This window comes from Nematolebias whitei, chromosome 5, assembly GCF_014905685.2.
Source record: "Nematolebias whitei isolate Nwh7 chromosome 5, NemWhi1, whole genome shotgun sequence".
Lineage (NCBI taxonomy): Eukaryota > Metazoa > Chordata > Actinopteri > Cyprinodontiformes > Rivulidae > Nematolebias > Nematolebias whitei.
The window spans coordinates 50,023,388-50,047,926 of record NC_056502.1 but is presented as its reverse complement, the minus strand read 5'-3'; the positions used below and the strand labels follow the sequence as shown (position 1 = coordinate 50,047,926).

Genomic DNA, 24,539 nt, shown 5'->3' with positions numbered 1-24,539 from the left:
GGGAATCCTTTTGCATGAATGACTGCTTCAATGCGGCGTGGCATGGAGGCAATCAGCCTGTGGCACTGCTGAGGTGTTATGGAGGCCCAGGATGCTTCGATAGCGGCCTTAAGCTCATCCAGAGTGTTGGGTCTTGTGTCTCTCAACTTTCTCTTCACAATATCCCACAGGTTCTCTATAGGGTTCAGGTCAGGAGAGTTGGCAGCCCAATTGAGCACAGTAATACCATGGTCAGTAAACCATTTACCAGTGGTTTTGGCACTGTGAGCAGGTGCCAGTTCGTGCTGAAAAATGAAATCTTCATCTCCATAAAGCTTTTCAGCAGATGGAAGCATGAAGTGCTCCAAAATCTCCTGATAGCTAGCTGCATTGACCCTGCCCTTGATAAAACACAGTGGACCAACATCAGCAGCTGACATGGCACCCCAGACCATCACTGACTGTGGGTGCTTCACACTGGACTTCTGGCATTTTGGCATTTCCTTCTCCCCAGTCTTCCTCCAGACTCTGGCACCTTGATTTCCGAATGACATGCAAACTTTGCTTTCATCCGAAAAAAAGTACTTTGGACTACTGAGCAACAGTCCAGTGCTGCTTCTCTGTAGCCCAGATCAGGCGCTTCTGCCACTGTTTCTGGTTTAAAAGTGGCTTGACTTGGGGAATGCGGCACATGTAGCCCATTTCCTGCACACGCCTGTGCACAGTGGCTCTGGATATTTCTACTCCAGACTCAGTCCACTGCTTCCGCAGGTCTCCCAAGGTCTGAAATCGGCCCTTCTCCACAATCCTCCTCAGGGTCCGGTCACCTCTTCTCGTTGTGCACCGTTTTCTGCCACACTTTTTCCTTCCTACCTACAGACTTCCCACTGAGGTGCATTGATACAACACTCTGGGAACAACCTATTCGTTCAGCAATTTCTTTCTGTGTCTTACCCTCTTGCTTGAGGGTGTCAATGATGGCCTTTTGGACGGCAGTCAGGTCGGCAGTCTTACCCATGATTGCAGTTTTGAGTAATGAACAAGGCTGGGAGTTTTTAAAAGCCTCAGGAATCTTTTGCAGGTGTTTAGAGTTACGTCGTTGATTAAGATGATTAGGTTAATAGCTTGTTTAGAGAACCTTTTCATGATATGCAAATTTTTTGGGACAGGCATTTTGGGTTTTCATGAGCTGCATGCCATAATCATCAGTATTAAAACAATTAAAGACCTGAAATATTTCAGTTGGTGTGCAATGAATCTGAAATATATGAAAGTTTCATTTTTATCCTTACATTATGGAAAATAATGACCTTTATCACAATATGCTAATTTTTTGAGAAGGACCTGTATATGTATATGTATGCATCTTTTTTTTCTCTGTGCTCCGGGGAAGACAGACGTGTCTCCCTGTGCTCCTTCACCCAGCTTCCCTGCTTGATCTCTTTCGTCTTGTGAACCCTTAAAGTGCCTCTTTCCCCCCCCCCCCCGTATACCTTCCTAATTTGAAGGATTTGATTAGCTAGTCTCTCAACAAAAATGATCAACTTCTCCTGACAGGAGTCAGGGTAAGGAGGACACTCTTACCTTGAAAGAAACAAATTGAATTTGTGACGACAACTGGATTTTGCTTTTTAGGTTGGTGAAATCAGGATTACCTACGAATTCGTGTTGATGTGTCGAAGCTTGGCAGCACTCAGACTGAATTATGTGGAGCTGCGTCAGAGAGCAGGAGCAGGCTGCTATTAGGACTGTGAACTGTCTGGCAGCACCCATGAACTGTGGGAATAATCTTGGAGAAAGCTGTGAGCTCGACTTTCGGCATAAGGAATCAATTTGGCTGTTTGGTGTCACCATCAGAGAAATGTACCAGCGAGACTTTAAAAGGCAGAAACGCCAATTCACGAGTTCTGCCTGACCCAAACTGTGGCCTTGATGTCAGACTTATATAAATTCCTCCAGGCATGTTTAGGAAAAACAAAGATGCGTTGTCTGTCTCCTCACCCCTCCCTTCCCCAAGGCTGATAGAACCTCAACCAAGCTGATGATGAATAACACCTCTATCTGGACAATGGCTGAGAGGGGGGGCTCTGGACTATGCTACGACCTTCCCTTACAATTCAATGTCTTCACCGGCCTATATGTATCACGTCTATTTATGTGCTATGCTGTGGTAGGTTTTTTTGATGCCTCAAATTGTGCCCTGTCTAAGACAAGGTGTGAGAGATCTTTATTTTTTTTTATAACGTCTTTCCTCATGTTTTCTTTCCTTTTATCATCTAAGCAAAAATATTATTCTGTGGAAGAATAAGAAGGCCGCACTAATTAGCAGCAGCTTTGTGCACTCCGCCCATCTTTCGGACAACTGTACGTACATGTTCTCGTTGTATCTCGGTGCAATGATACTAAAGCTGATTCTGATCTTACATTTACAAATGATGGAGTTGTGAGCCTGCCAGAAACGTGACATCCATCATCTTTACCTGCTTCTTTCTTGTTGGTTCACCGGGGTCACTGGTACCCACTGGTGCCACTGTGCTGCCCACCACGTGACAGTGTAACACTACTCTCCAAGTAGGTGTTAAAAATATATTATGTAGTACACATATACATGTTAAGAACTCCAGTGACTTAACTAATTTAGTTAATTAAATTTATTAAATCCCCTTTTCCCTTCTTTGAAACCTGTCAAGTTGTAAAGAAAATAGTTTATTTTTTTAATTAGAAAATGCAGTTTCTACTATTTTTATAGTAGTATATTATTTTAACTTGTGCATCAAGTATTTAAGTGTTTATAAAATCTTATTTGCATATCATCTAAAAAAAGTTCTTAATTTTAATCAACAGAATGTTCTAAGCTAGATCTATCTTATTCTCTTATTAGTAACTTAGTTCTCTCCCATCTTTTAAGGGAAATTGCACATCATGGTGTCTTGGGGTAAAGATTGCTGGCTGGAATCACAGAGGGAAAAGTGCAACTAATTTCTCACTTCCCTTTCCATATTTAAACCAGCGTTCAAGCAGAGGTTTAAATAGCTGCAGTAGTACATCATTAGCTCCTCTCCAGGCTCAGAGTGCAGAGCTGTGGGAAAAGGAGATAAATCAACATTTTATAGCTCCTAAGGGTTCTGTGGATCAGCTTGAGCTCTGCAGCAAGAAATTAAAGACTTCTTAATAGGCTGCATAGCTGAAACATAGTTATGCATCTGACAATACGAAAGGTTCCTTGTATATCTTCAAATGGACAAGCAAAAGCTTTTGTGTGTGTGTGTGCCATCAAAACAGCATTAAAATATTTCACTGTAAAAATAAGAAAATAAAACTGTTTTGAAAATGTTCAAAACAGTAATTAATAATCTTGGTGTAGAGGATTTGGTTCTTTAGTGTGACAAAAAAAAAAAAAAGCCAAAAAGTGAGAAACAAGATTAAACGTTCCTGTAATGTAAGGGATTTTGTCACAGATCGTTGTTTTCTCTTGTAGTGTACATAAATGTCCCTTTTTTTAAATGTGAGTCTGTAAGTGTGTGAGTTGAGTGGGAGCCCACTGGGATGAAGTTTAGTTAATTAGTTTAACAAAAAGATGGAACATGAATATCATCACACTGACTGTGCCAGAAATAATAGAGGCTAGACAGGTATTCTTACTCGGGGATGTAAATAAACAACACATATCCAGTTACTTATTAAATTGAGCTTGAGTCTAGTCAGCCTTTACAAAAAATATGGACTGACCTAAAATACACATTTCCAAGTTGATCAAAACTCACTGAACTTCTAGTTAGCTGATATGTATGCTGAACAACTGACCAACTGGTAGATGGTCATTTTTAATCTTAACAATTATGCAAATGTTTGCCTCATGTTTCTCACAATTCAACAATATATATTTTTAATAACGAGTGTGTAATGACTGGCGGAACCCAGAATTGTACGAGACCAGGATAAAGCCAAACTTGGACATATAAAAATGTAACTGTGTTTATTATTTACAGTGAAGGAAACTATACACTTGGGATCTCTGGAGCACCTGGAAGAGAGAACAGGGTCAGTTGGTCCTGGCCAAGTGGCAGAGTAGATATTGATGATATGTTTGTTTCTCTTACAGGTGGTGAATGCTGTAGTGAGGCATAGAGTGGGATCCACAATGGCTCCAGAGTAAAGGGGATCAGGCAGGGAAGGCCAGGCGAGTCTGACAGGCAGTGGCAGGCAAGGCAGGTCTGGCAAGCGAGAGGCAACAAGGCAGGGCTAGCAGGCGGCTGACAGGCGGCTGGCAGGCAAGACAGGATTCGAGGAGTCAGGATACTGCAGGCATAAAGAACAAGGTTAGTCTAATTCTCTTAGACACACATTTACAGGCTGAAGGCATAAATACCAAATGAGGCACAATGCTCCAGCGTCGGGTCACACTGTAATGCAGCCTTAAGTAGTGTTGCTCCTCATCAGGTGGATGGCTGTCAGTTGGTGTTAATTGGCGGCCATCTTGGAGAAGGCTGCAAGCAGTGAGACTCCTACAGTGCTCCCCCCCCCAAGAATCTCCTCCAGGGGACCTGTGGTGTTTCTCAGGGTGGGCTCTGAAGATGTTGGTGATCAAACTGTGGTCCAGGATAAATGAACGGGGAATCCATGACCTCTCCTCTGGGCCATAGCCCTCCCAATCGACCAGATGCTGATAACCACGGCCTCTGCAACGAATGTCCAGAATGGTTCTGACTGTGAAGGCCAGGTGGTTATCAATCAGTCAGGTGGATGGAGGGAGGTCGGAAGGTGGGCACAAGTGGCTTTCAGAGACTGACTTGACCTGGGAGGCATGGAACGTGGGATGTATCCTCATTGATGTGGGGAGTTGGAGATAAACTGCAGACTGATTAATGATTTTGGTGATAGAGAAGGGCCCGATGAATCGGGGGGCCATCTTCCTCAGGGTGTCCTTAATATTAATGTCCCTGGTGGAAAGCCAGACCTTTTGACCCACCTGATAAGACGGGGCTGCAGAGTGATGGCAGTCAGCAAACCTCTTATTCTGGGCTGTGGTGCATGTAAGGGCTGCCTTGGTTTGCTGCCAGACTCATTGACAATGTCGGAAATGGTGCAGCACAGATGGGACTGATATGTCGGTCTCCTGACTGGGAAATAATGGGGGAATTTAGCCAAGTGAGGCCTCGAACAGGGACATACCTGTGGCAGATGAGTTGTGTGCGTACTCGACCCAAACCAAGTGTTGACTCCAGGCCGAGGGGTTATGTTCGACGACGCACAGGAGAGCAGTCTCGAGCTCTTGGTTGTAACGCTCAGCCTGGCCGATGGATTGGGGATGGTAACCTGACGTGAGGCTGGTTGTTGCCCCCAATGTTTTACAGAAGCTTCTCCAGACCTGTGAGATAAACTGGGGGCCCTGATCCGAAACTATGTCAGAGGGGATACCATGAATATGGAAGACATGTTGAATGAGTAATTGAGCAGTCTCAAAAGCAGAGGGAAGTTTAAGAAGAGGGATGAAATGAGCTGCTTTAGAAAACCGGTCGATGACGGCGAGGATGGTGGTGTTACCTTTTGAAGGTGGTAGTCCTGTGACAAAATCAACTAAGATATGTGACCAGGGATGGTTGGGTGTGGGCAGAGGTTGGAGGAGTCCAGTAGGAGGTTGATTTCTGTTTTTTTTTTCTGGCGCAGGTTGGGGAGGCTGAAACAAAAGACCATTGGTGGAGAAAGTACTCAAACACTGTACTTAAGTAAAAGTAGAAATAAACAGACAAAAATGTACTCTAGTAAAAGTAGAAATACCACATTAACATTTTTACTTAAGTAAAAGTAAATAAGTACTTGCTTTTAAAATACTTAAAGTATTAAAAGTAAAAGTACTTCCTGAATGTATTACATAATGCAACAGTCTATGTATCTTTAAGTGTGCCTACCATATGTATATTTTCTGTAATACATTAATAGTGTTGAGCCATTTTAATGAACGATGCTGCAGATAATACATGTTTTTATTGTGTTTACTCTGTGACACAGTTCACACTTGGACTTGTGATTCTGTGCGTTAGAATTTCAGAGATGACCTGCAGAGTTAAATGCCATTAATCAAAATAAGAAAGAGGAATGATTATACCTTTGAAAGTTTTTATTTAACACAAATCAAAACCAATGTGTCATTTTAACTGCAGTAACACAATTAAGTAAAAGTTGGCTGCCTGAACAAAAGGAGCATTAGACACAACTAACAAAGGAACAAGCACCGATCATTTCAACACTAGTTAAAATATTGTCTATTCAACCTTGTAATGGGTCAATATTGAACAATATTTTAACTTCCTGACACCATTTTTAAAACTTGGACCTGAGTGTCAAGACATTTGGAGACATCTCTTTTCTCCTAACTTCCCATGAACTGACACATTTTAATATCGCAGCAAGAATTTCTTGTTCAAGTTCAGAAGAAGTTGGTTTTCAAAGTTTTTGAGTCCAGTCTGGCTCTTTTGGGAGAGAGAATCTGTCCTGTTGTACTGAGCAGTCTTTCAATAAGGCCATGAGTGGAGCATATCTTCTGGGTGACTCTCTTGCGGTGGAATACATTTTGGGTGTGTTAGTGGTGCTGCGGGTGCACCCAGCTCAGTGACATATATATACTAGAATATATGTCATTGGCCCAGTTCTTCTTGAAGGCGGGCCTAACGTTACCTGCCCACTTTGCAGTGATTCACTGGACCAGCTCCCCTCTCACCATTGGTTACGTTCAAAGTAACAAACAAATCAAAAAGCCGCAACATGAATGCAACTTGTAATGTAATGCGTTATAGAAATGCAGTGTAGTAGAAAGTACAGATACTTGATGTAAAATGTAGTGGAGTAAAAGTATAAAGTACCCACATTTAACTCTACTTAAGTAAAGTACAGATACATGAAAAATGTACTTAAGTACAGTAACAAAGTATTTGTACTTAGTTACATCCCACCACTGCAAAAGACTTTACATCCTGGTTGAGTGTGGGCCACCAGAAGTGAGTTTTGACAAGGGAGAGCATGTAGGAGGTGCCAGGGTGACAAGAAAGTTTGTGAGAGTGCAACCAGTCCAGTACCTTGGCCCTCATGATGGAGGGGGCGAAGAGTTTTCCGGTGGGCCTGGTGCCGGGATCAGGCTCATCTTTCTGGGCCTCCTGGACTTCCATCTCGATGGCCCTGGTGAGAGCCCCCATGATGCAGACCGGTGGAATAATGTTCTCCTCTGTCTCAGGGTCGTCCGGAGGAGTAAACTGGCAAGAAAGGGTGTCAGGCCTGACATATTTTGAGCCAGGCCTAAAAGTCAGAATGTAATTAAATCTGTTAAAGAAAAGAGACCATCATGCCTGCCTGGAGGTTTGACATTTAGCATCCCTCAGTGAGGTTTTTATGGTCAGTCCATATTAAGAAGGGAATAGCAGTGCCCTCTAACCAATGGCGCCACTCCTCCAATGCCAACTTGACTTCCAGTAACTCACGGTTGCCAACATCATAATTTCTGCCTGCGAGAGTCGTCGGGAGAAAAAAGCACACGGGTGGACCTTGTTGTCCTTGGGGGAACATTGAGACAGGACCACACCAAAACCCGTGTCCGAGGCATCCACCAGAAGGATGAACTGGCAACTGGGGTCAGGATGACACAGAACTGGAGTAGAGGAAAAAAGTTTATTAAGCTTACCAAATGTGGCTTCAACCTCTGGAGTCCATTTGAAGGTGCGATTAATGGATGTGAGTTGGGAGAGTGGTGTGGCGATACGACTATAGTCCCTTATGAACCATCTATAAAAGTTTGCAAAGCCAAGAAAGCATTTAAGTTGTCTCCTGTTCTCAGGAATGGACCATTCCTCCACTGCCCTGGTCTTCTCGGGGTCCATCCTATAGCAGCCACCCTCGAATATGAAACCCAGGAAAGAGACAGATGAGACATGAAATTCACATTTCTCTCCTTTCACGAACAATTGGTTTTCATAGTCTTTGAAGAACTCTTCTTACTTGTTTGACGTGTTCCTCCTGGTCTCGGGAATAGGATATCAGATATCGTTATTAGGATTAGGATATCGTTCAAATAAACAAAAACGAAGTCACCAATAAAATATCTTAATACATTGTTGACTAATGCTTGGAACACAGCAGGCACGTTAGTCAATCCAAATGGCATGATTAGATATTCAAAGTGTCCGATTGGTGTTCTGAAGGCGGTCTTTCACTCATGCCCTTCTTTAATTCGCACCCGTTGGTATGCGTTCCTGAGGTCTAACTTAGAGAATATGGTGGCGAACTAGAGCTGTTCGTGGATTGAATCGATGAGTGGTATAGTGAACTAGGCCTCCGACAACAATCTGTCTCTGAAGACCTTCATGGGACAGGAACTGTTATTTCATTGATTTGAATCCAGAAATACAAATTAGCTCATCAAGAGAATATTTAATTGTATCCTGAATTAATCAATTGAAAGAACACTCTTCTTTTTTTAATATTATCATTACTATTTTAGAATATCTTGATAATCAAAGTGTGTTTAGTTCATACCATTTCTAAATGTTGAATTGAACCACTCATTTTAAATCAACTGTGAAACATCCTGATGCATGCTCAATAATCCAGGTAGAAAAATCCAAAAAAGTTCAATCTGGTCCTCTGGACATTAAAAAAACAATAAAAAACTAAAAACTAAACAAAGCAAAAAAATATAGAAACGTTTCGTCTCTCATCCAAGAGACTTCCTCAGTCTGAGGTGCTGTTTTCAGCTCAGTCTCTTAAATAGCACCTTCTCAGAGTGGATCAACCAGTTTGCTGCTGACAACCAAAACCAGCTGATCACATGCTCAAGAAGGACCATCAGCCTAACAATGGATCATTAGCACACTGATGGCTGTTTACTATTCACAGAGGGCTGAGTGATACTAGCAATCACAGCATTGTAAGAGGGGGACAGTTGAACCCGGAGGCCTCCACCCCTGTTTAATGATGGATGATTTATTTTCACAAAGATGGCCTCCTTTACTCCTCTCTCAAACCATTGTTCCTCTCTGTTCAGGATGTGAACATCTTCATCCTTGAAAGAGTGACCGCTGGCCTGGAGATGAGTGTAGACTGCAGAATCCTGGCCTGATGATGTTGACTGTGAAACTGCTGTGAAACAGTATTAATGATTTTTAAACCTCATTAGACTTAGAAATCATGTTAAATGTCTATTTACAAAGTAATTGGGCATTTTGATCTTCTGTCTGAATGAGGAGTAGTGATGTCGGTCAGAAGTCAGGGATGTCGGTCAACAGTCAGAAAGCAAGTTATTAGAACGAAGTGTCTTGTTTTTAAACCTAGCAGACAGTAAATAACTTCGACTGGCATCTGCGTTTGTCTCACTTCGCCATAACATTCCTCTGTCTGTACTAATCTTTCGTAAACATTCCTGCAGCCTCTTTTGACCTTTAATAACCCTCTGACATCACTGAAACACCCCCTGCTGGTTGTTTCAACCAATCAGGAAGTACCAAGTGACCATAAGTGAGGACTCTTTAAAAAGTCAACACTTCCTGGAACTATTCAGTCTTTCACCGGAGTCTTCCACTTCTGAGTGGAACTTCGGACTCAGTCTTCTTCAGTCCTGGAGTCTTTCTCAGTTTTCCTGAGTCTTTCTTGGGACTATGGAGTCTTCCTGAAAGTTCCTAAGGAACTTTCAGATTTAATCAATAGCTGATGGATTTGACCGTGAGACGAGGGTCCGTCCATCCCAGCTGGAGTCACAGCGCCTCGCTGTGAACTCACCCGGGCATAACGCCCTACAACTTCGAAGGAAGCTTGTTCTGTTGGACGGAGTAAAAACCACACGACTTCTGATGATGACCAGCCACCCTGACAGGAGACGCTGAAAGGTAGTGTGCATAGGGACATCTATAATGGAGCTGTCCATCCACGGCAAAGGTAAAGAGATGTCGCAAGTTGTTACGCACTAAGTGGACCGGGGGGTTGAGCTGGTGTTGAAAGAAGCGTGCTAATTCTGGTCAACAAACATACATCTTCCTTTATCCATTTTTCTTTAAACTTCTCCATTCCTTCCTTTAAACTTTTCTATTTTGCCAGTAATCTAGATGCCTTCAGAAATGTTCTGTCTTGTTAATAAAGCGTGCCAAGTTTAATTAATCATAACCAGATCAGCAAATCAATGTGTACATGTCTTGATGTTAAATTTTGATTCTGTTAAATAAATGACCGCTTTTATTCTGATGGGTCAAAGATAAAATCTCATGTCACTGATTAAACAATCCTCACAGTTATCTCGGTCACATGGCATTAAATTAACTCGAAAAAGAAATAATCCGTTGTATTTAAATAATTAATATTCTTTGTGCTTGAACTAGCTTTAAGAATAATTAATTAGTAGTGAAGCTACAGGAAATCTTTCACCTGCTTCACTAAAGTGGTAAGGGATATTTGTTTTTTTTTATGGTTATATTGTTTAAACCCCTATAATCGATGCAGGGACGAAGGGTTTTATCTTTCTTTGTCACAAAGAAGAACCCAGCCCCCACAGGAGAGGTGGAGGGGCGTATGATGCCTAAATTGAGAGATTCCTCAATCTACTTTCTCATAGACTCCCTCTCAGGACCGGACAGGTCGGTAGTGTAGCCCCCGGAAGGAGGTAGATTGTGCAAACATAGGGACAATGAGGGGGTAGAGACAGGGCACTTTACTTGCTAAATACTGGGGCCAGGTCATGATAATCAGAGGGAATGGTGGACATGTCAGTTTCTTCAAGTGGTGTGTCTTTAACAGGTTGGTTAGAAACTACAGAATGGAGGCAATGTTTTAAACATTTGTTGTTCCACTTTTCTATCTTCCCTAGCTCCCAGTTAATATCTGGGTTGTGTTTCTTTAACCAGGGGTAACCAAAGATAAGCTGAGCATTGGGAGACTCAAACACGGAAAATTTGGTGGTCTCATGATGATTGCCAGACATTATTAGTAGTTTTGAGTTATTTGGGCTAACGTCTCTCCTCTGTCACTAATCTGGGCGTGATAATGGACCCTTCCCTGAAACTTAACAATCATGTAAACATGATTGTGAAATCATGCTTCTTCCAGCTGAGGTGGCTGTCTAAACTGAAGCCCATATAGTCCAAAAAGAACCTGGAGACCGTAATACATGCATTCATTACATCTAGGCTTGATTACTGCAATTCACTCCTGTTTGGTGTTTTATCTGTTGTTTTGTCTGTACAGCACTTTGGTTGGCCTTGTTGCTGTTTTAAGTGCTTTATAAATAAAGTGGTATGGTATGGTATGGTAAAAACTGAATGCAATGATGTGGAGGTGCCAACATCTAAAATTTTATTCAGAATAGAAAACAAATCACAGATCAAAAGTTTAAACTGATAGAATGTATCATTTTAAGGGAAAAATCTGTTGTTTCCAAATTTCATGGCGTCAACAAATCCCAAAAAATTTGGCACAAGTCCATTTTTACCACTGTGTGGCATCCCCCCTTCTTCTTACAACACTCAACAGACGTCTGGGGACAGAGGAGACAAGTTTCTCAAGTTTAGAAATAGGAATGCTCTCCCATTCATATCTAATACAGGCCTCTAACTGTTCAATCATCTTGGGCCTTCTTTGTCGCACCTTCCTCTTTATGATGCGCCAAATGTTCTCTATAAGTGAAAGATCTGGATTGCAGGCCGGCCATTTCAGTACCCGGATTCTTCTACGTAGCCATGATGTTGTGATTGCTGCAGAATGTGGTCTGGTATTATCGTGTTGAAAAATGCAGGGTCTTCCCTGAAAGAGATGACGTCTAGATGGGAGCATATGTTGTTCTAGAACCTGAACATAGTTCTCTGAATTAATGGTGTCTTTCCGGACATTCTGTGTATACTTCACCACTCTCTGCAAAACTTTTCTTTCTACAGCTGTGCAGCCTCCATGCCACACGTTGATGGTGAAGCACATGATGCTCTCCAAAGCACACCTGTAGAAGGAGGTGAGGGCTGAGCTTTCCAGACCAGCTTGCCTCAGCCGCCTGAGGAAGTAGAGTGTCTGATGAGCTTTCTTGATCAGGTTGATAGTGTTGTTGCCACAGCTGAGGTTGTCGTTCACATGCACACCAAAGTAATTGTAGCTGGAGACCACTTCCACTGCACATCCTTCTATATTTGGGGGTGGGGGGTGGTGTTAGGTGTGTTTGTTACATCTGAAGTCCACGACCATCTCCTTCATCTTCTTCACATTACTGTGAAGGCTGTTCTTCCTGCACCAGCTCTCCAGGTGTTCTACCTCCTGCCTGGAGCTGGACTCACCATTGTTTGTGATGCATCCCACCACCATTGAATCATCTGCAAACTTTACAATATGACAGCCTGAATGAGTAGGTGCCCAGTCATACATGAGCAGAGTGAACAGGAGGGGCTCAACACACAGTCATGAATGGAGCCAGTGCTGATGATTATGGTGGAGGAGGAAAAGTTGTGGATCCTCACAGACTGTGTTCTGTTTGTTAAGAAGTCCAAGACCCAGTTGAATATGGAGGGGTTTAGTCCTAGTGTGAGTAGTTGTTCATCAGGGTATGTGGAATTGTGGTGTTGAAGGCAGATTTGAAGTCCACAGAGTATATGGACGTAGGAGTCCTTCTGCTCCAAAAACCACAACTTCTGTCTTGTCTGAGTTTAAAAGCTGATCATTTAGGCTCATCCAGGTTTTTTATGTCTTTGAGACATTCTGGTAGTCTATTTATTCAACCTTTATTTATACAAGTTAATCCCATTGAGCCTTGGGGACACATTCACAAGTGAGACCTGATTTTAACAAAGAATGATGACAACAGAAGATTTTTATGGACAGGAAAAAAACAAGAAACTCAATGTCCCTTGCCCGGACGTGGGTTACTGGGGCCCCACCCTGGAGCCAGGCCTGGAGGAGGGGCTCGTTGGCAAGAGCCTGGTGACCAGGTCTATACCCATGGGGCATGGTCAGGCTTAGCCCAAAGGAGCAGCATGGGTTTGCCTTCCTGTGGTCCCACCACCTGCAGTAAGGGCCATAAAAGTCGGGTACATGATGCCATGGGCAGTGGCCAAAGGTGGTGACCTTGGTGCTCTGACCCTGGCCTAATGTGCTGGCCGGCTGGTAAAACTCAAAGCTCTGCGTGGTCAACGTTTCCACAGCCAGCTTCCTACGTGCCCGGACCAGGGAAAATATGGGTGTTGTCTACCGGCCTGGCGCTTGGACCGTCCTGCAGGTGCTGTTTTTGAAAATCTGCAACCGTTGGCGCGCACCACCCCCACCATGGCTGGTTCCGTGTCGGACCAGATCAGGACGTGCCTCATCAACACAAGGTCTGTTGCCAACAAGACTTTTATTCTAAATGACTTTTTTAAAGACGAGGGACTAGATTTTCTTTTTCTCACGGAATCCTGGTTGCCTTTGGGTGATTCAAGCACCTTGGTGGAACTTTTACCTCCAGACTGTCTGTGTTTTAATGCCCCGTGGCCATCAGGTCTGCGGGGTGGTGGAATATTAACTGTATTTAAATCAAACTTTTCCTGTAAACAGTTGTCCACCCTCATGCCCTGCTCCAGTTTTGAGCTGAGTGCTTTTGAACTCGGACATTCTCCTCCCGTTCTGTGTGCGATTGTTTATCGCCCCCCTCGTTCCAAGGACTTCATAAGTGAATTCTCAGATTTTCTGGCTTACATCACACAAAGATATGATCACTTTATTATTGTTGGTGACTTTAATATTCACGTCTGTTGTCAGGAGAAGCCGTTAGTGAAGGACTTCCTTGATTTGTTGAACTCATTTAATTTTAACTCAACATGTAAATGGTCCCACCCAACAACACGGTCACACTCTGGATCTCATTTTAACAAGTGATGTCTCTGTTTGTAATTTGGTAATCGGTGACAACGTTCTCTCAGACCACATGCCTGTCTTGTTTGATATCATCCCACCTTGTCCTACTGCTAAGTCATGTGATTCTGCACATACTTCACGCGCCATTAACCGTTCCACTGCTGCATGTTTTACTGAAGCTTTTAGCTCTGAGAGGATCGATCAGCTCTCAGTGTCTCTCTCCACCGAGGAGCTAACCTCTCAGCCTAACTCTGTTTGCTTAAATATTCTGGACCGTGTTGCTCCCGTTAAAACCAGGAAAACAAAACTTTTATCAGAACCATGGCTTAATGATGTCACTCAAGCCGTTAGACAGCAGTGTAGGAGAACAGAACGCAGGTGGAAGAAAGACAGGCTGCAAGTTTCTTTTCAAATCCTAAAGGAGAGTTGGCGTCATTATCAGAAGGCAGTTAAAGCCACCAAATCGAAGTTCTTTTCTGCAATAATTGCCTCAAACTCCCACAACCCCCGAGCCCTTTTTTCCACCCTGAACTCAGTTCTACACCTCAGTGAACCTTCACCTCTAGAAGCCTCAACTGAGCTGTGTGAAAACTTCCTCCATTTCTTTTCTGAAAAAGTTGCAAACACCCGGGCACTCATTTCTCCACCTGCTCATGATCCGTCCATCCCATCTCATTGTGTTGCTGTTCTGGACCACTTCGAGCCCATCTCTCTGTCTTCCCTGGAGCAGGTCATGTGCGGCATGAAACCATCTGGCTCCCCTTTTGACGTTGGCCCCCCTTGACTCCTTAAGGAGCTTCTTCCTGTTCTGGGCCCTCCTGTTCTTGGCATTGTGAACAGCAGCTTAGCCTCAGGTGTGGTGCCAATAACTTTTAAACATGCTGCTGTCCAACCTCTCCTGAAAAAACCTAGCCTTGACCCCTCAGTCATGTCCAACTTCCAGCCTGTCTCCAGACTCCCATTTGTTGCTAAACTGCTGGAAAAAATAGTGGAGTCCCAGCTGAAATGCTTTCTAGAGGATAATGCCATCTTAGAGCTATTCCAGTCTGGCTTGCCTCTCCACAGCACTGAAACTGCTCTACTCAAGGTTTTTAACGACATTCTCCTATTCACAGACGCTGGTGATTCTGTACTCCTTCTCTTACTGGACCTCACATCTGCCTTTGATACAATCGACCACGAGATCCTCATTGCGAGGTTAGAGCAGTGGGTGGGCATCACTGGGTCAGCCCTCAAATGGTGTAGATCTTACCTCGCTGACAGGTCCTTTTGTGTCTCCATCAAAGATTTTAGTTCAGCCTTGGCAGAGCTTAAATGGGGGGTACCGCAAGGGTCCATCCTTGGTCATCTTTTATTTTCTTTATACCTGCTGTTACTAGGTGCTATTTTCAGGAAACATAACATACCTTTTCATTTCTACACAGACGACTGCCAAATCTACTTCCCCCTCAGACTTAACGGTACTCGCTCTATTCAACCGTTACTGGACTGCCTGGCTGACATCAGAGATTGGATGGCTTTAAATTTCTTGAGTTTCAACGAGAAGAAATCTGAAGTTATGCTGTTTCCTCCCAATGACACAATTACCAACCACTGCATCAACCTATCCGTTCTGTCACCGTTAGTGAAACAAAGAGTCACTAATCTAGGAGTGATACTTGACCCTTCTCTGAAACTCAACAATCATGTAAATATAATTGTTAAATCCTGCTTTTTCCAGCTGAGGCGACTGTCTAAGCTGAAGCCCATATTGTCCAAAAATAACCTGGAGACAGTAATTCATGCATTCATTACATCCAGGCTTGACTATTGCAACTCACTCCTTTTTGGTATCAGTCAGACCTCCATAGCTAGACTTCAACTGGTCCAAAATGCAGCAGCCTGGTTTTTGACCAGCACAAGCAAAAGGGAGCACATTACACCTGTTTTGGCCTCCCTACACTGGCTTCCGGTTCACCTTCAAATCAAATTCAAAATACTCTTGTATGTCTATAAATCACTAAACAGCTCTGCCCCCTCCTGTCTTACTGATCTGCTCCAGCTGTATGTCCCACCACGTTCTCTCAGATCAGCAGACCAGTTGCTCCTCACAGTCCCAGGAACCCGTCTCAAGCGCAGAGGTGACAGGGCCTTCTCTGTAACAGGCCCAAGACTTTGGAATGAGTTACCTCTGCTCATTAGACAGGCCCCCTCCCTCACAGTTTTTAAATCTCACTTAAAAACACACTTCTATTCCCTGGCTTTCAGCACTGTGTGATCTGTGCTCAGTCTGTGTGCATCACACTGTGTTAGTCATGTTGCGGTTGTTGTTATCCATTATTGTTTTGTTGGTTTCTACTTTTTGGTGTCCTGTTATGTAATCTGTTGCTATGTGCTTGCTCTGTTTGACCCTGTACAGCACTTTGGTGTGCTTTGTCACTGTTTAAAGTGCTTTATAAATAAATTGGTATGGTATGGTATGGTAACAAAGCTGGCTCTTGGCACATGGAATGTAACCTCTCTGGCAGGGAAGGAGTCTGAGTTTGTGCGCAAGGTTGACTGATACCAACTAGATATAGGTGGTGAAGGATTTGGGGTGTTCAAAATGACCCGAGCACAGAATTTAAGGAGCACTTCACCTTAGTATAAAATATTTAATTGAGACAAAGTTAAAGTATGCAGATATTACATGTAATCAGAGTGCAGTCTGAGGAACAAAATCAGAGTGAACCTTGCCTGGTCAATCAGCCGATGTTTGTTCAACCAAACTCTGTGTCTGAGCGAGATTTATAGGTTTGTCATGTCCCGCCCTTTCGGGTTCAGACAGACTTGTGATTGCATGTCAAAATCTCTTGATAGTCCGAGTGACACCATGTTCAGCCACTCAGGAGCAGATTTTATCTCCAGGGTTACTCCGAAAGCCCCAGACGGCCTCGCTCATTCTTCTACTGATAAGGGTTGATTTACGAGCTTTGTTTTGGAACGTAGGACACTTACTCTTCAGCTTGTAGTTGGATTTCGTCTGTATAGAGCTTTAAAACACGATTTCTGTGTGTCTGAACTATTATTAATGTGCGAGCATAAATATTCAACCTGTGTTAAGTATAAAGTATATGAATGTTGTGTTTTAGCGTTATTTATGTTTAATCAATGTGTATGCCGTGTGTCACATTGCTGGGTCCTTAACTCTCAGCTGCTCTTCTCAGATGAACAAAGAAGGATCGTTTCTTGCTGCACTAATAAATATCTTACCTGTCTCTGTTTCCCTCAGAGTTATATCAAATGTGAACTTGTATGATTATCCTTAGCACTTGTAAGATTATATATAACATGAAGTAATTAGTGTATGATTATACACGCACACACCTTGTGGAAAATGCATCATTTCACATCATCAAAGAAATGTCAAGGCTTGTCAAAAGATATAAAAAGATATAAAAGATATCAAATCCAACACACCCTCTTTTGGTCTCCCCATATTTATGGGAGACCACACCACGTGTGATTTGATTTTACAAATATTTTGATTCTGCCCACTCCAGGTGGCTCTGATCATCTGCGGAGGTGTCACCTGAGTGCTGCATCAGCGTCATAGCGGTTTCAGTCTCAACCTGAATCATTCTAGGAACGATCATTCTAGCACAAGGTATAATAACAATCATCAAATCATAAAAAATAATAAGAATTGCAGTCAGGGGGGCCAAAATCTTTAGCACAATCTGACTCCAGAGCCGCTCGTGAACCAAGACCGAAACTTCCAGGATCCTGGAGAAGGATCCTCACTCTTAGCCTTCTGCAGCGCATTAACTTGGTTCAAGGCATTGGTCACCCTGGCCTGGGGGTCGTGTCAGGTCTCATCCGGAACATAGGTGCAACAGGTGTCTAAAACGTGATGATTATACAGCTTGACACTTGTCAGGAGGCAGTGAGCCCACTGCCTTCTGAGAAGCGTCCTGCAGGTGGCGGTAGACACAAATAGGAATTGTTCCTCTGGGGTTCATTCTACTAAATGACTCAGCACCACTACCTGAGATGATTGCATCAGGGAGTACCTGCGAGTTTTACAACAATGTGGATCTTTAACATAACGGTACCAGCTGTTCATTTGAAAACTATGAGACAGATTCAACGACAGATGATCCACCTCATTCACTTGAGACCAGGCCATGAGTTTAGGGTTGCTGCGTTTGACCCTTAGTTGTTGATGCTGGCAGCGGGAGTAACCTGGAATTACACAGTAATATTCACACAGAAAAATTATGGAAGTGAGTAACACTGTCACCACCCCCAATATTATTGTAATCCTCCAGGGGTTCTGGAATAGACCCATGGTGTTACACTAAAAATACCAAATGAGTAAACCTTAGAAGTTAATTAAAATACTACCAAACTATTGGAAGATTAAATTCAAAATGAGTAAACGATTAAACCACTAGTTATAAAACAACTTATAAAACACTCAAAAATAGCCAAAATTGACCCCTGAAAATAGAGAAATACCAAAAGATTGACCTCTCTTTAAAATACCTCGAAGAATTTTAGAATGATTATGTTGTTCAATTGAATAAAGTAAAATTTTGAATATTTAGAATTCTCAATTGAATTCACCGACCCTTTTTAAAAGCTCTGGTTGTTTCCTCAGAGTGACTGAAAGAAAAGATAAACATTCATATTAAACACTCTAGCTAACAGGTCTTCTGTGCTTGAGCTTGCAGTGGGAGGCATTGTTCGTCTACAAGGGTCCTTTTGGTGCTCAGCGGGATTCGGCCCGCGGAGATGTCTTCATGTAAAGTCCTCAGAAACTTTATCAGTCTGAGCAGACGTTCTAAATGACGTGTGTGCAGATGGGTCAAACCTATATCAGTGTGTCGCGTCTTCGTTTCTTCAAGGTCAGGGCTGGGAATCTTCTTTCCTTCCCCGTTCCACCTGTCTGACCGACTTAGGCAGAGCGGAGACTCCTTCTCCAAATTTTGCTGCTGCCTTTTTCAACAAGGGGCAAAGAATGAACTCCCACGAAGTTCAGATTAGAGGATGACATTTTTTCGGGAGTACTGCCGGTCACGTGAATCCGGCCAGATTCTGGCGGGACCGGAGTCAACTTTATTATAACTCCCGTTATCGGGACCGGACAGGACGAAAACTTAACGGGAGCAGACGGGAGCAGGAGCCAACATAGGACAAAAAAAGAAATAGGCAAAAAAATAATAATAATAAATTTCTGACAGGTGGCTGCGCCAACAGCTTCCGGCGCCTTTTCCAGCCGCTACTTCCGGCCGCCTTTTCCAACCTCTTTGTTTACTGTATCAACCAACATCATGGAAGGAGCATACGCCAGCGGAGAAATCGAGAGGGTAAAAAATATTTTGTAACGCAAAGTTAGGAATAATGACGCATCTGTTAGGTTAACAGAACTGTCAGGGAAGGCGCTAATAGTTCAGAACTTTACGAGAGTCGAGTGTGACGGTGTGAAGATGCTCTACGCTGCTTGCAAAACATGCTCAGTTATAATAAAGTACGTCATTGACTCTGGGACGAGTGGTCTGAAGAGGCACACTTGCAAGGCTAATTTCGGAACGAATCAGCCAAGCATTTCTTCATTCATTAAACGAAAAGTACCGTCGAGAGTCAAGTCTCGTATGACCAACAAAATAGCCCGCATGTGCGGCGTAGATTTGAGACCATTTGCTGTAGTAGATGGGAAAGGTTTCATCGACGTCATACAGGAGGCAATCGACATTGGAGCAAAGTATGGAAACAACGCTGAGGCACAAGACATACTGCCATGTGGACGCACGGTCTCCTGTCATGTTCAAGGAGAATATGATAAAATTTAAAAAAATGGTCATGGAAGAGCTCCATCAGGTATGTCTGTCACGCTGCACTATTTTATAATACAGTACAAACATTTTACTTTGACATCATGCAGTAGTCTATAATTATAGATTTCCTAACACAATCTGTTTTTTCTCCTCCTTTTAAACTGCTTAATCTCTCAACTATAAATTAGTCATCTGTTTTACATGTAATATACTTTGAGAGCTAATAACAATATACATAATTCCTTTGGTGCAGACTAGAGACCATGCAATCACGACAGACCTTTGGACAGAGGAGAGGACAAACACACACTACATCACCGTTACAGTCCATTACATCTTGGATGGGAAGATGGTGAACCGTATTCTGGCCACAAGGGAGATGGAGGGTGTCAAATCCAATGAACACATCAGAGGGACTGTGGAGAAAATCCTTCAGGTATCTCACACTCAAATGAGATAATTATCTTTATTTACATGGCATATTAGCTTTGTAGAGGTCTAGTATAGAGCTGTATGAATGGGTAAATGAGGCACAGATTGTAGTGTAAAGCGCTTTGAGTGTCTTGAAATAAGACAAAGGCGCTATATAAGTACAGTCCATATGCAATAAATATTGCCAATTAATTCGTAAAATTGGGAAAAGTATGAGAACATGGTGCAGCAATAACAAGAACATGTCACAGAAGGAACATTAGAAAAGACAAATATATATATTTTTCATTCAACCTTTACAGGCTAACCTCATTGAGTCACGAGGACTCGTTTTCAAGAGACCTGTTCCAATCCAGACAGACAGAACATATAAAGTACAGACAACAATAACAGTGAACAATAATAACGATAAACTACCGTAAAAATGCTGTAAAAATACAGTTAAGATAAAAGTAGTGTCTAAAACAATAAATCAGGGTGCCATAAAAAATGTAAAATACTAAAAACAAGAATATATTTGCTTTGAGATTTTTATTGACATTAAGAAATGTTTAAAACCCCTCACAATAAATTAAGGTGGACAACTTCAGTTCCTGCTGAAAGGTGTTCCAGGTTGCAGGAGCAGACTAACCTGGAATATAAATAAGTGCATCAGTAAGCGTGTGTCACGGTCCTTCGCTGTACATCAGTCTGTGCCGTGGTAGGCAGCAACTTAGGCAGATTACCATAGTATTTTACCTTAATTGCAGATGGAGTTTTCCTTCATTTGATACACAACACATGTGTAATATGTGTAATATGTTTTGTCCTAATGTAGTCCTATAAATTTATTGAAAAGTGCTTTGTACAATTACATGACTGTTGATCAATCTGTTTAATGATTATCATATGTCTGGTCTTCTTATTTGCTAAGTTTTTGGTTTGTCTTTGTTTTGTTTTTTTACCTAACAGGAATTTGGCATCCTGAGCAAGCACACTGTGTTTGTGACAGATAATGGCTCAAACATGATCGCTGCTTTCAAGGATTATGTGCGGCTCTCCTGTGCCGGCCATAATATCAACTTGATGTTAAAACACGTATTTGACCACTTGGATGAGGACAACCCAGTACACAGCAGCGTCATCAAGCTGTTTAAGGACGCAAAGACCCTAGTCACACATTTCAAAAGGGCAGGGTAAGATACATAAAATCTTGTCATCTCTGCCGGGTGAGGCTGCTTAAATAATCATAAAATATGATAAGTGAAATAAATAAAGAAAAATTGAGGTACTGTAATTTATAATTGCAAAGGTCACATTTTCTTTACTTAGTTTCAGTTGTACAGCTCTTCTTTTTAATAAAATGTTTTTTCCAAAAGAAAGGCCAATAAATTGCAATTTTTATAGTCCCTGTAACCCTATTTTGACTTGTGCACGGTCTTCTTTCAATTTTAGGTTACAAAAAGCACTGGACCAGTCACTGAAGCTGTGGAGACGAGGTGGAACACCAGACTTGCAATGCTCCAGTCAATAAATGATGCTCTCAAGTCTGGTAAGCTGCACGACATCCTGCTTCGCAGAAGCGAGCTCCGTTACCTCAACAACATAGACTGTGACCTTCTTGAGGACGTCATCCAGCTCCTGAAACCTTTTGATGAGGCTACCAGGCACCTCTCCATCCATCAGGCACCTACTCTTCACCTCGTCCTCCCAACCAAGGCAACCCTGCTGCAGGGTTTGTTGATCCAGCATGGAGATAGTGCAATTGTGAAAGAGGTAATTTAATACTGTGTTTATTTTTATTGTTTGGTTTGATCATTCAAGTAGCTAACAGGAGTTTGGCCCTATTCAGTAACTGTGATAAAGGCAAGAACAGAACTGAGTCTGATGTTGTCCAAAAGAAACATTGTACAAGTTAAATTTGAAATAAATTTAAAACTTCACCATTGCCTATAATAAAGCACAGTGCCTGTCCGCCTGAGAATTTTTTATGTCCCATAAAATGATGTTGCATATATCATCATATCATTGCATCTGTCATCATGTGATTTCACTCCTCCTCTAGCTGAAAGAGAAGTTGGCCCAGGCAGTGGAGTTGAAATTCAAAATCCACCTGTACCATAAGCTAGCCACAGCTCTCTCTCCTTGTCAGGATCAGCTGGACAGGAACGAACCCAGTTGTGCAGACAGGACTCAACTCGGCAGATTACAAAAATAGATATGTTTAATGATAAATAAAAAGGTAACAAAACAATAAGCTGACGTGGCAGCAAAACTTACATGGACTCAGGAAGCTCAGGGAGAAACTCACAAGACGCAGGAAACATGAAGACCCAAACGAATACGACCCGACAAAGGAACAACACAGAACAGGAGGCTTATATACAAGGACGAGACCAGACGTGATTACAACAGCAGGTGTGACGAGACAAAGGTGGCAACAATTAAACTGACGAGGAAACACAGACACAAACAGAAACAGCAAAAGGTGCCATCCTTACACTCCTAGCCTGAGGAGTTTCTTGAGGAAAACGCTCTCCGGTCAGGAGTATGAGGAGGTCATCAACACCCTGGCAGCACTCACAGAAACAGCAGGGACAGAGGAGAGAGCGAGAAGCCTTGAGAAGAAACAGGGTGAGTAAAACTAGCATCAACAGAGCACTCACAGCAATTCTAAAATGTAACAACATTTCTTCCTATAATTTATTTAGAGGCATTCATTCACACACACGTCTGTATAATCTAATAGGTAATGTCCAATATAGGTAATGTTCTATAAGAATCTCTTTTTTTTTTGTGTTTTTTCTCTCCAAAGGTCCACCCCGAGAGGCAGTTCCCAGTCCCACAGAGGTGCACGACTTCTTTTCCTTTTGTGTTGAAAAGCAGCAACAGGAGGGGGACAGTGGTGGTATTTCAGAGTCATGGGGCCGCCAGTTCGTGGTAGAGTACATGAGTGACTCTAAGTTGACAGGCTTCCAGTCTCTGCTCAACTTCTGGCATGAGAGGTCTGATGGGCTAGTGCCAGTTGCCAGGAGGCTGCTAGCAATCCCAGCAACAAGCACTCCTTCTGAGCGTAGTTTCAGTGTTGCTGGGAGACTGATTGAGGAGAGGCGTTCCACCCTCAATCCAGAAAATGTAGATGAACTTTTGTTCCTACATAGCAACTTATAACGGCAACTATTCATATGTGCTGAAGAGTGGGAAAGTAGACTGATATGCACGGTGGCTGACAGACACACAGCAAACAGTTAAAACGTGCTGCAAACACAGGAATGAATCAAATTCCAAAACAAAAAAACAAATGCAACAGAAACAAAAATCTGCAGTCACAGAAAATAGATGACACACAATCAAAAAAAAAATAAAAAATAAAAATGCAAAGGAAAAATGCTTCAAATACAAATAACACCAAAACAACTGCTGATCTGGTCAACAGAACCCTGCAAATACATTACAGCTGAGTGGCAACTGGCCCAAAGTTGGCTTATTTTATGAGTTTAATGTGCACTGAGTAGAGTACTTTTCAGCATTTTCCTTTGCATTCGTTTTTTGGGTTGTATGTTTTATTTTCTGTAATTGCAGGTTTTTTTCTTTCGCTGCATTTTTCTGTTGCATTTGTTTTGTTTTTGTTGTTGTTTTAGAGTTTGCATCATTTATGCGTTTGCAATGCTTTTTAACTGTTAGCTGTGTGTGCAGTAGCTGACTGTTTGCAGCATGTTAGCAGTTTGCACCTGCTGACCACTGTAGTATTACTGTGTGAGTAGTTGTTTGCAGCACATTTGCACCAGTCAACCACCATATATATATGGCAGTTGTATTTTTATTTAGTATTTGCATTATATGCACATTTTTTTTTCCTTTTTCAAAAACTCAGGTACAATATGAATGTAATGCCTTTATGCAGTTTTGTTCATTGATGACAGTTTGCTTGGTGCAATTTTTTTGTTTAGTTTTTTATTTAAGCAATTTAAACCATGACAGGAACGGTACTGTCTAAAGGGAAGGAAACAATTGCTCAATAAATTAGTAAAAAGCAACTTCTATTGGTTCTGTTTGGGTTCTTTCATCTAAGGTAGACATGGTGTGACCCATGTACTGGTTTTCATTTTTTTGTTTTTACTGTAACTGACCTTCAAAAAAGCCAGAAACAGGGACTCAGCAGCTGATCCTCTGTAGAAAAACTATAAGGACTACAGGCCATGTATTTGTTTTGTGACCTTTAGTGAAGGTTTTTGTTTGAATTAAGGCAATAAATGCCTCCATATTTCACCACAGATTAACTCTTCCTGCCATATCTTTTGAAATCAAACTGCAGAACACAAAGTAATTAAAAAAAGGAATGGTTAGAAAATCAATTCAAATTCAATGCATTTTTTAAAAATTAAATGAAGAGGAAAAAAAAACAGGAGCAGGACAGGAGTGGGAGTGATTCTGACCAGGAGCAGGACAGGACAGGATAAATTTTTTTACTCTGGACCAGGATTGGGACAGGACAGGATTTTTTCTGTTGGA

General features: G+C 42.3%; 1 protein-coding gene across 1 annotated transcript; it reads left to right on the top strand.

Moving 5' to 3' along the window:
• The first annotated feature begins 21,545 nt into the window (after positions 1–21,545).
• LOC119410429 (zinc finger protein 618-like) lies at positions 21,546–23,340 on the top strand. The gene is made up of 3 exons (XM_037677339.1): positions 21,546–21,762; positions 22,494–22,661; positions 22,843–23,340. The coding sequence occupies exons 1-3, from the start codon at positions 21,546–21,548 to the stop codon at positions 23,196–23,198; spliced, it is 741 nt and encodes a 246-aa protein (XP_037533267.1). The 3' UTR covers positions 23,199–23,340.
• Positions 23,341–24,539: the final 1,199 nt, after the last annotated feature.